The sequence below is a fragment of the Moschus berezovskii genome, chromosome 8, assembly GCF_049115385.1.
Source record: "Moschus berezovskii isolate FMDL1 chromosome 8, NW_MosBer_1.0, whole genome shotgun sequence".
NCBI lineage: Eukaryota > Metazoa > Chordata > Mammalia > Artiodactyla > Moschidae > Moschus > Moschus berezovskii.
Window position 1 is genome coordinate 87419539 of NC_142467.1, and position 12944 is coordinate 87432482.

Sequence of the window (12944 nt, forward strand, 5' to 3'; positions counted from 1 at the left end):
CTGAACATGTTTCCTTATGTTTCTGGATGGGCCTGTGATGATATCACTTTCTTTGAGATAAAGAGCCTCGAGAGGAACTGCTGGTTCTCCTCTTAGGAAAAACAGTCACTGGTATCTGCCATCTGTGCCCAACAAACCTTTTTACTTTTCATATTTGTAAGTAATTTTGAAAGCAATTTGCAGAAGAAAAAGGCACAAACAACCTTATTAAAATTTTTAATGGGAATTTAATCATAACTAACAAATTTTATTCCATATTTTCTTGGTTTTGAAGAAATATATACCTATATAAATATAGGTTTTTCTTATACCTATAAAGACAGGTTTTTCTAATACCTATAGAAAGACAGGTTTTTTCCTTGCTTTTGAAGAATTACATAACTAATGGTTATCAGTTCAGTTCAGTCGCTCAGTCCTGTCCGACTCTCCGCGATCCCATGAATCACAGCACGCCAGGCCTCCCTGTCCATCACCAACTCCCGGAGTTCACTCAAACTCATGTCCATCGAGTCGGTGATGCCATCCAGCCATCTCATTCTCTGTCGTCCCCTTCTCCTCCCGCCCCCAACCTTTCCCAGCATCAGAGTCTTTTCCAGTGAGTCAACTTGTCGCATGAGGTGGCCAAAGTATTGCAGTTTCAGCTTTAGCATCAGTCCTTCCAATGAACACCCAGGACTGATCTCCTTTATAATGGACTGGTTGGATCTCCTTGCAGTCCAAGGGACTCTCAAGAGTCTTCTCCAGCACCACAGTTCAAAAGCATCAATTCTTCGGCGATCAGCTTTCTTCACAGTCCAACTCTCACACCCATACATGACCATGGGAAAAACCATAGCCTTGACTAGGCGGACCTTGGTTGGCAAAGTAATGTCTCTGCTTTTTAATATACTAACAAGGTTGGTCATAACTTTCCTTCCAAGGAGTAAGCGTCTTTTAATTTCATGGCTGCAATCAGCATCTGCAGTGATTTTGGAGCCCCCCAAAATAAAGTCTGACACTGTTTCCACTGTTTTTCCATCTATTTCCCATGAAGTGATGGGACCAGATGCCATGATCTTTGTTTTCTGAATGTTGAGCTTCAAGCCAACCTTTTCACTCTCCTCTTTCACTTTCATCAAGAGGCTCTTGAGTTCCTCCTCACTTTCTGCCATAAGGGTGGTGTCATCTGCATATCTGAGGTTATTGATATTTCTCCCGGCAATCTTGATTCCAGCTTGTGCTTCTTCCAGCCCAGCGTTCCTCATGATGTACTCTGCATATAAGTTAAATAAGCAGGATGACAATATACAGCCTTGACGTACTCCTTTTCCTATTTGGAACCAGTCTGTTGTTCCATGTCCAGTTCTAACTGTTGCTTCCTGACCTGCATACAGGTTTCTCAAGAGCAGGTCAGTTCAGTTCAGTTCAGTCACTCAGTCGTGTCCGACTCTCAGCGACACCATGAATCACAGCATGCCAGGCCTCCCTGTTCATCACCAACTCCTGGAGTTCACTCAAACTCATGTCCACAGAGTCAGTGATGCCATCCAGCCATCTCATTCTCTGTCGTCCCCTTCTCCTCCCGCCCCCAACCTTTCCCAGCATCAGAGTCTTTTCCAGTGAGTCAACTCGTCGCATGAGATGGCCAAAGTATTGCAGTTTCAGCTTTAGCATCAGTCCTTCCAATGAACACCCAGGACTGATCTCCTTTATAATGGACTGGTGGATCTCCTTGCGGTACAAGGGACTCTCAAGAGTCTTCTCCAACACCACAGTTCAAAAGCATCAATTCTTCGGCTATCAGCTTTCTTCACAGTCCAACTCTCACATCCATACATGACCACGGGAAAAACCATAGCCTTGACTAGACGGACCTTTGTTGGCAAGGTAATGTCTCTGCTTTTTAATATACTAACAAGGTTGGTCATAACCTTCCTTCCAAGGAGTAAGCGTCTTTTAATTTCATGGCTGCAATCAGCATCTGCAGTGATTTTGGAGCCCCCAAAAATAAAGTCTGACACTGTTTCCACTGTTTTTCCATCTATTTCCCATGAAGTGATGGGACCAGATGCCATGATCTTAGTTTTCTGAATGTTGAGCTTCAAGCCAACCTTTTCACTCTCCTCTTTCACTTTCATCAAGAGGCTTTTGAGTTCCTCTTCACTTTCTGCCAGGTGGTCTGGTATTCCCATCTTCTTCAGAATTTTCCACAGTTTATTGTGATCCAGTCAAAGGCTTTGGTATAGTCAATGAAGCAGAAATAGATGTTTTTCTGGAACTCTCTTGCTTTCTCCATGATCCAGTGGATGTTGGCAATTTGACCTCTGGTTCCTCTGCCTTTTCTAAAACCTGCTTGAACATCTGGAAGTTCACAGTCCACATATTGCTGAAGCCTGGCTTGGAGAATTTTGAGCATGACTTTACTAGCGTGTGAGATGTGTGCAATGGGTGCGGTAGTTTGAGCATTCTTTGGCATTGCCTTTCTTTGGGATTGGAATGAAGACTGACCTTTTCCAGTCCTGTGGCCACTGCTGAGTTTTCCAAATTTGCTGGCATATTGAGTGCAGCACTTTCACAGCATCATCTTTCAGGATTTGAAATAGCTCAATTGGAATTCCATCACCTCCACTAGCTTTGTTCGTAGTGATGCTCTCTAAGGCCCACTTGACTGACAGAATGTGGTCCACTGGAGAAAGGAATGGCAAACCACTTCAGTATACTTGCCTTGAGAACCCCATGAACAGTATCAAAAGGCAAAATGATAGGATACTGAATGAGGAATTCCCCAGGTTGGTAGGTTCCCAGTATGCTGCTGGAGATCAGTGGAAAAATAACTCCAGAAAGAATGAAGGGATGGAGCCAAACAAAACAAATACCCTGTTGTGGAAGTGACTGGTGATAGAAGCAAGTTCCGACACTGTAAAGAGCAATATTGCATAGGGACCTGGAATGTTAGGTCCATGAATCAAGGCAAATTGGAAGTGGTCAAACAGGAGATGACAAGAGTGAATGTAGACATTCTAGCAATCAGTGAACTAAAATGGACTGGAATGGGTGAATTTAACTCAGATGACCATTGTATCTACTACTGTGGGCAGGAATCCCTTAGAAGAAATGGAGTAGCCATCATGGTCAACAAAAGAGTCCGAAATGCAGTACTTGGATGCCATCTTAAAAACGACAGAATGATTTCTGTTTGCTTCCAAGGCAAACCATTCAATATTACAGTAATCCAAGCCTATGCTCCAACCAGTAATGCTGAAGAAGCCAAAGTTGAACGTTTCTATGAAGACCTATAAGACCTTTTAGAACTAACTAATGGTATAAATACCATTAATTGCTTGCCTTGTCAATTGTCATGCATGAACCTGAAACATATTCATTTTTTAAAACTTGAGTCCACATTTCAAAGGCATCTGTCCTGGTCAGTGCACTGGACAGGGAGCCAGGAAACTTGGGGACACTGCTTCAGCTCTGCCATTTGCAAGCTCTGCAACCTTAAAACAAGTGACTGCACCTCTAGAGTTGTGGTTCCCAAGCCTGTGAGAGGAGGATGTGGGAGCAGATGTCTCAAAAATTCCTATTTCAAAACATGACTTGTAAGGTTAGCAGGATGAACGTGACCATGTATTTTGTTAATCTAGTTTACTTAAGGTAAAGGAGCACTACTTTAAGTTAACTGTAGTAAATGTTCATATCACAGTTCATTATCAAGAGAGTATTTAACTCTATGTGTTTCTGTCTGTTGGTTTCATATTGCTTTTACTTACCAACACACCCCACACCGGTGGGGTTCAGCTGGAAATCGGGTGGACAGTTACACTCATAGCGACCAGGAGTGTTGACACACAGGCCGTTCACACAGTTTATTGGATCTGCACACTCATCAATATCTAGGAAAAATATTTAGAATGCCCACATCAACATCTTTACTTTCCTTGTGCGTACTGCTCTTCCAAAGGATTTGGTGGAAATTCTGAAAGTCAGTAGACTAAAAATCTTTAGGAGGGACTCAGCACAATGAAATGCTTGTATACACCTAAAGCAGTTTCCATATATCAATCAGACAATATTCACGATGGTATCATTTAATATCTTTAATAAATAAATAAGTAAATTATATGGAAATGTTGCAATTCTGAAGAAAATCATGGTATCATTTTGTGTTTGAATTAAACTTAAATATATGTATAACTGTACACATATGTGGACATCATAAATATATACAGAGATATTTTACTGATTTCATGTTGGATATTTAAAATTAAGCTCTTTACATTACAATAAATCAATTGCACAGTTAGAAATAAATGTATCAGAATGTAATTTCCTTTTTCAAAAAAAAATGCAAAACCTGAGGCATAGCAGGCTAAGCAGAAATTTGGGGAACTTTTATGTCTAGCACAAAATGTTCTTTTCAGTTAACAAGAATACAAATAAGCCCTTAACTGGCCATACCTGTACAGTTCCCTCCTGTTCTGTCCAATTCATAGCCATCATCACAGATACAATGAAACATTCCAGGCAAATTATTACATGTTCCAAAGACACAAATATTTTGGAAGGAGCATTCATCAATATCTGGAGATTAAAAAAAATAGTAATCTCTTGATTATAAAGATTTCAATTTACTGGATGACATTAATAAATTATTCCATCTCCTCAGAAGTTTTTATGGAGCAATTTTCTTTTACTTTGACTAGGGATATCATGTAAACAGCAACCAACTAACATTCAGATGGAGCAGAGACATGAAAGGATATTATTTCATTTTATTGACAGTATTTTAACTGTCTTGGGTTGTAAAATACTTAAAAAAAAATGGGCCTGGGGCTTAAATTTTTTTTTTTTAATTAAGTACAAACATGCGAAGGGAATAAGATTACAAAAAAATGAAAAATAAAAACAAATCCAAAGATTCCAATAACGAAAATATCAGATGTTTTAGAAATATCTACAACATGTAAAATATCTAACATTTTAAATATTAAATGTATCTTTTAAACTATATAAGTTTAACTTATTTAAACTTTTTTATTCTGTAATCTGACCTGTTTTAATAAGGTCAGTTATGAACAGGGAAAGAAATTTTTCCCCAGTAGTGTGTAATAAGATCATCATTGCCCCACATTCCTTCAATTTCATTAAAACATCTCTGTTGGCCTGAAGTCATAAATTCAGGTTATAAAAGTCTTCCATGAAGCTTTAACTCAAAATAAATGAGAAGTTATTACTCCTCATTCATATGAAAATGAAGGCATATGTATGCCTGTCCAGCTGTAGAAATAATCTGTATTTTTACTCATAGGAAGAGGATGGACATTTTTGTACACAAATAACCTCATATTCTGAGAATGCAGACCAGGCATGCCATTTCAGGCGAGACTAGACAAGTCATTCTAAAATGCTGTCTCAAGACAGTTATATCTTAAGTATAAAAGGGTCTTTCACGATAGTTAAAATAAAGCATTTCAATTATCTTATATTTAAAGTATGGTTCAAACTGTGTTTAGAAATTCAACTGATGTGTAAAGTTGTCTTTACTTGTGTTGGGCAATAAAGTTATTCTTTTTATATAAATGGGTAAAGATGCATTAAGTTAGTTTATAACTGAGTTGCATTAAGCTGTAAATGTATTATCAGCCCTATGTGTATGCATTTTACTTTTAAATGAATTTTATTACAAATAACTTCCATTGGAATAATGAAAAAGTTGTGTGAAATAAGGTTTTTTTAAAGGAATATTGTTTTTATAAAATTGATGCATATTCAGAAATTTGAACAATATAGAAAAGTACTGATAAGAAACAGAAAAGATAGGAAACAACACAGAAAATAAGACAGCAAAAAGAAAAATCACTCAAAAATGCTTCTATCCAGACTTATCATAATTGGATGAACAATTTTCCAAATACTGATATTTCTCAATGCATATTCAGATACAGTGAACCATTTTCAAGCATCAAATCAAATTTTTCATTATGTCAGTAGCTTCTGAAATGCTAACATTAAGAATTGATGAAAAAAACTAAAACCTTATCACCTTTTGGCTTTATGTTAAATTCAAAAGATTTTAAGACAGTGGATTCTACACAATGATGATTAAAATTAGCATGAATATATATATATGCTTCCAACTCATTTTGCTCTTCACATTATTTTCACTTTTTAAATGTTCATGCCATTTCCCATAATCTCTAAAGAATTTAGTACTAATTCTTTAAAATCAATGTTTTTATTGTCACTTCTCCAATTACTGCCTCCCCCCTCCCCATTTATATTTCTTGATAGGTTGTTTCATTGCTGGTAAGTTGTGTTGTTTTCTTCCCCCAAGACAAGAAAGGAGAGTCCAGAGGTGCTTTTTTTCTGAATTATTTCACAAGTCAGGATATGTCTATTATCTATATAATTAACTAACTCTGAGGCATAATATTCTTGTCACATGTGTTCTTATAACTGGGAGGGCAGCATTCTAATGTGTATTTGGTTGTCTTGTTCAAGACTTGCCTTTTCTATCTGGAGTTTGAAGAATCTCTATGACTTAAGCTGACAAATACAAGAAAGCTTAAAATTTTGTCTTATGATTTACCCCTTCCTGTATATTTAGTTCTTTCTTCTATTTTAGTTGTTTAGTTGTTCAACATGTTTTTCTATTCAACTTTCAGGAACTCTTCACTTCAGAAACACCCATTATACTTAAGCTTATGGCCTTTGTCTTTTCTTATTTCCCCTCTTTTTTCACTGTGATTATCTCACTGGTAATTACATTTTCATCTCCTCTGCTCTTTGCTGTGTCTATTTAATAGTTCTCTTATTTTCCTCGATTGGCCTGTGTTTTTGTTTTCCCTGATTCTGCAATGTCTTTTCGGTTCTTATAATTACTTTGAACTTGTGCAATCATGTTTTTATTAAGATTATCTATGGTACAACATAGCTACATGGAATCTGCTCTTGTTCCTTGACTAATTTTCTTCTACTCTGAATTGATTATTTATGTTTTTTGTATGTTCTTCTTTTGTTGTTATATCCATAGAAATAACAGCATAGTAGCTGCTGTTTCAGTTTACTTACACTTTACTTGGTCAGCTCTTTTAAGAGTTTTTATATACAGTTGGTGCTTGAACAACATAGGTTTAACTGCATGTGTCTATTTAAACATGGCTTTTTTTTCCCCAGTAGTAAATACTGCAGCGTATGTAGTGCAGCTACAGGATCTGCGGTTGGTTAAATATGTGGATCCATGAAAACAGAGATATGGGGAACACTGAGGGCCGACTACAACTTGTACACAGACTACCCACCGAGCTGAGGGTAGGCGTCACTAGCCTCCACATTATTCAAGTGTCAACTGTACTCTGATACAGTTTAGATGGAACTTCTTGACATCCTCCCTTCTCTTTTAATCTTGGGATTTCTTTGGAAGATAGCTTGGGGTATGGGTTTCACTAAAGCTGCTATTCTGGGGCCAGAGTTTCATAAGGCGGGGGAAGATGAGAAACACGGCTGGGAAGACCTCTGCTGGGCTCTGTGTGCTCTGTTGATGAACCTGGCCCCCGATCGCTCTTCAGACATCATAAGAAATGCTCTGTCTCTGGATTCACTCCACCTGATGGGAGTCCTCACCTGTCCCTGAGGAGGTTCCTGCAGGTTTTGTACGCTTCCATTTCGGTGAAGAATACCGAGAAATGGCCAACTCTAGCACTCTTTTAAACTCTAGAAATTATAAGTAGATGCAGAGTGGACAATATTGACCAGAGGATTAATTCAGAGGGGCATAAATTTATAGCAAGATGAAAAAACGTCAAGAAACGAAAGTAGTAATTCAGGATAAACTGTACAGATGTGCCAGATCTCATAGAAAAAGAAATGACAAAACAAAGGAGAAAACGGGCAGAATCACAGAATTACATTCTGGGGATCTCAAATGTTGACATCTATCTAAATGGAGCAGAGGGTGAGCTATATGTGTGCCACTCTCAGATGCCCTGGCAATTGGGGTTTCTCTACATGGAAATGACATATTTTGGGAAAGCCAACACAGGAAGGAAGTACAGTAAATAGAAACTATTTAGTATCACCTTGGGGAGATTCTGGGAAAAGTTTTAGAAGGGCCTAGGCCACAGATAATGGAATAGAACTATGAAGGGCAAATGTTGTCTTAAGTATAATGGGTTAATTTTGAAATTTTATGTTGGCAAGTGTCTGGATACTGCTAACTTGTTCCTTTTCCCACCACTTCTTGTCTTGCTGACGTGCATAATGACTCACAGTTACTATTAACTGGCTTCAATGCTTAGAAAGCAGCAGGACTAAGAAAAAAATAAAGTTCATTCTACAGCTGCTCTGTATAAAATGGTTTAGATTCTGCTCAACCTAGCAGGTCAAAGTAGAAGCACGAATGCTTTCCATTTCTAGTATTTTCCCAGAGCCTACTACTCATTCTCTTGTTCTGATTCGATCCAAATTGGTAGGTATTTATGGACAATTCCATGATCTTTCACGCACACTTTCTTCAGTGATACTTCTGGTGGTGGGGCAGAGTCAGGCTCTAGTTCAAGCTGCCCCAGACTGTATAATTTTCGACTGGTTGGTGAAGTGTGTGTGTGTGTGTGTGTGTGTGTGTGTGTGTGTAAGCTGGCATCTACTATTTCTGTTCATTTGACTAGATACTCACATAGGGAAAGCCTATAATCTGGTTTCATTTAAAAATCTTTGCCTAGCAGCCAGCCTGAGTTCTTTTTTTAAGGTTTTTTATGAATCACTAATTTTGTTAAAAACCTTATGGCATATGAATTGTTTTCAGTCCTTTCCTTTCTTTATTTACATTTTAATGTACTCTTAAGAACACAATGATGACCCAAACTCGATGTAATGTGAATTGAGTCTCTAATGTAAAAGGAAATTCAACTTCTTTTACTTGGAAAGATATCACACTAGTTACAAAGTCCCATTTCCAGGAAAGGGGGTGATGTCATAACTTAAGAGGACGGAGATACGACTATTCAGCAAAAGGTGCAGTTCTTGACGAGTCCCTGAAGAGGACCTCCGGTCCCAGACATGCAGATAGCCGACTCAGGTAAGAAGGTAATGCCAAAAATGAGCTACCTAGATTTTGACAAACACATTACACAGCAGTGATTGAGGTACATAATGTATCATATTTTAAAAGCTGAACAGTTTATCCACATGTCATTCATTTAGTGATTAAAAACAAAAGAAAAAGTTAAAAAAAAAAAAGAAATAGTTAAAAAAAAATTGAATAAGCCAAAGTTCCAACTATTGGCTCTTGGCCAGGAAAACTTCGTAAGAGATGAAAGCCGCCTTCATCATTATTCATTCGGCAAAATAATCCATGCTTAAACAAATGACTTTTATATGTGCAGCATGTGCTGTGTATTCTGCTTCCAGGTGGAGCCCGTTCCAGCCCTTTTTGTGGTTTCATTTGTTGCAGTTGATCCAACTTGGAAATGAGTTGGAATCCTGGTGACCCACCTTGGCAGGACCTGCTGTCTGAGGCTGGCGTGAAGCCCATCTCACACTCGCAGCGATATGCGCCTGGGACGTTGAGGCACTGTCCGTTCTCACAGAGATTTATGTTTTCTGCACATTCATCAACATCTGTTGAAGGAGCAAATTACATCTCTATTAAAGTTCCAAATCTCCTGACACATTTTTTTCTCTGCTCCATAACTAAACCAATCTCACTAACCTGAGTTAGCATTCATTAACATCAAACAATTATCCATACACACCTAAATAAAGGTATACCACTTGACAGCAAAGCTGTTTAATCTATAACATGCAATTCCATCACAATAAACAGGAGGAATGAGGTATGAGATGTCTCTCCTACGTGTCTCAGTTCTCTTTAAGGCTAATTTGATGCATCAGGGCTATAGCACCATCATTTAGAGATAGCCAAGGATGCTGGAATTAATCTTAAAATGGCATTAATTCATTTGAAAACAGAGTTAAAATGAACAACTCTTTCTTTCATTAATTCAAGCATTTTTAAGTAAAGCAGGGACACTATGGGAGTGAGGGAAGTTTCTTTCATGCCACTGTTACAATCTCATTAAATTTTAATTACACAAAGAAGAATCTCATTCTTATTTTAATTACACAAATGAGCATTATTCACAGAGCTTAAAGACAATTCCTCTGACTCTAGCACATGGAAAAAGGGGTTAAGGGCAGAAACCAATGTTTATTGAGGGCCTAACACTTGCCAGGGAGTGTGCTAGTTGCCTGACATGCATGTTTTCATTTAGTTCACCAACGCTGTGAGGTTTAGAGAGGAAGGACCCGAGGCTAAGAGTAGCCGCCTGAGCCGTGGGAGTCACAGTGAGCTAATGTGCGGCTGAGCCAGGGTCTGAGTCCAGCTGCGTCTGACTCCAGGCCAGGCCCCTGCCGTCACACCGCAGTGCACAGACACGCTGAGAAAGACGCAGCACCCAAGGTTTAAAAGTAAGAAAGCTTTACAACTGAATGAACATGCTTTCTCAAAGAGGCATTAGAGAATAAGTCTGAGTTCTTGACGTCAACAATCGTAACAAAAAATTATCTTTTAATTTGGGGTTAAATGTAAGGACATTAAACTGAGAAACACCTATCTTTCAAGCTGAAAAGTATTCTTTATGTCCAGCAAGGTGATTCTAGCCTTTTACATGAATATAATGAATGGATGTTTTATCCTCAAAGAATGTAGTATGAATTTAGTCACATTTACGGAGCTCTTATGATGCATGTTTCTAAGCTCTTATATCATTCCATACCTTTCAAAACCATATGATAAACTGAGATTTTTATAAACACAATAAATAGCTGTAACTGGGTAGGTCATAGATTTTAAGAGCTGAATAGTTTTCCTACATGTCATTCATTCGGTGGATATAAAAAAAAGGGGGAAATAGTATTATTATCATTACTGTCACCATGTCCATGCCAAAGGACACACAGGTTAAGTAACTTGCTTAAGGCTACACAGCCAGTCAGCAGCATAGGCAAGGTCTGAATCCAGGTGGCCTGAATCAGAACCTGTTTTTGGCCATCGTGTTAATTAATGAATAAAAGGAAATGACATTCATTAAGATCACATAATAGTAATAAATGCCATTATTTCAAAAAATTTCCCAGTTTTTGTGTTTAATGTAAGCAAAAATACACATTCACCTAAAAGTCAAGTGTAAAAACAGAGGTAGTAATTTCAACCTCCTTTAACTAATTTTCTTCCAATGACAAAAACATACACAGTGCTCTGTGAAAATCAGGACCTCACCCACCTGAGCAGGTAAATCCATCTCCAGTGAACCCTTCGGAGCAGGCACATCGGTAGGAGCCCGGGGTATTAACACACTGAGCATTTATGCTGCACTGGTGGGTTCCATTAGAACACTCGTCCAGATCTGCATGTCAAGAGAACACAGCAGTAAAGTTCAGAAATGAAGATGGAATATTTAAACACCCAGAAAGATTTTCATTTATCTCAATTTAAAGGTAAAGTGGCCGAATGGAATATGTTTTAGTTGATTCGTAAAGTCACTGTTCTAATTTTCTAAGACCTCCGATCCATGATCCAAAATGTTCATGCTACAAACATGGGCCAAATTATTAGTTCAAGTGATTTTTGAGCTATCTAATCAACTAGAATTATGTTTAAAAGAAAACCAGGGCTAGATTTCCTTCTGATTTCTACTTAGGGTGAATTTTATCACTGGATACTTTATCACTAAAAATGTGGGTAATTTGCAAGATAATATTGAACTTCAGAGCAGGACAATTACCATAGAGTTTTCAAGTTCATTTTATAGATGAGGAAACCAAGATATGATTCTTGGCCTCACAGAGGCCCTGGTTTAGTCACTAAGTTGTGTTCGACTTCTTTGTGACCCCATGGACTGCCAGGCTTCTTTCTCCATGGAATTTTCCTGGCAAGGATACTGGAGTGGATTGCCATTTCCTCCTCCAGGGGATCCTCCTGACCCAGGGATGGAAGCCACATCTCTTGGGTCTCCTGAATTGGCAGGCAGATTCTTTACAGACTGAGTTGCCAGGGAAGCTCATGGAGCCCCTAGTCTAATGGAAAAGACACACGCTAAACACAGAAAATTAAATTAAACACTGTTATACACGTACCATGAAGAAATATGAGGAAATAAGAAAAGGAGTCTAATTTGGAATGCAGGAATTAGGAAGGTCCCACTGACAAATTATTTTTAGTTAACTGTGCACCTGAAGGATAAGCAAGAGTTGACCTGCTAAAGAGAAGTAGGGATGGGTCTTCCCTGCAGAGGGAACAGCACATATAAAGACACTGAGAAGCGGCTGGTGTGACAATAATTAAAAGAGGTCAGAGTGATAAAGCACAATGTAGGAGACTCAGGATAATGGAAGGTGAAGCAGGAGAGTCACAAGGTCTTCTAAACCATGTGAAGGAAGCTGTATTTTATCCTGAATTCAATGGGCTAAAATGACAATTATGAAGAAATCAGACCCATGGTTTAAAAAAATTGGTCTGGCTGCTACGTGGAGAAAGGATTGTAGGAGGACAAGAGAGGGAGCGAGCAAACATCTGAGGAGGTCTTTTAGCAGCTAACAGAGAGGAAGCGGCTGGGGAGACTGAGACAGAGAACAGCTGCAACAAGAGCAGGCGGGTGGGGCTGGAAAGAAGGAGATGGATCTGCTGCTTGGATGTGGTTAAATCTCCTGTATTGAAGGCAGGCTATTTTCCAACAGTTGGCCAAAGTGACAGATGGACAAGAAGCACACAAAAAAGGGAGGCTAGAAAAGGAGAAAAACAGTAAACAAATGGTACTAGAATAACAGGATATGGCTGAAAAGTCATTGGATTAATGATAGAAAGATGTCCAGACTAGGGTAGGGAGCTAGTGGACTTAATGATGCCATGACAGAATGTTCCTTAGCAAAGGTATTTAGAAACTATGATAATTCAAATTCTAGTCAGC

General features: G+C 38.5%; 1 protein-coding gene across 3 annotated transcripts in view; it reads right to left on the reverse strand.

Annotated features, from left to right (window-relative positions):
• FBN2 (fibrillin 2) overlaps positions 1 to 12944 on the reverse strand; it is a 226928-nt gene that overhangs the window by 43302 nt on the left and 170682 nt on the right. For all 3 annotated transcript variants that reach the window (XM_088838382.1, XM_055429280.2, XM_088838381.1), the window contains 4 exons: positions 11262 to 11384; positions 9472 to 9597; positions 4438 to 4560; positions 3750 to 3872 (listed from right to left, as the gene is read on the reverse strand). In XM_088838382.1, the coding sequence (XP_088694508.1) occupies positions 3750 to 3872; positions 4438 to 4560; positions 9472 to 9597; positions 11262 to 11384 (495 nt within the window). The remainder of the gene's footprint in view (positions 1 to 3749; positions 3873 to 4437; positions 4561 to 9471; positions 9598 to 11261; positions 11385 to 12944) is intronic.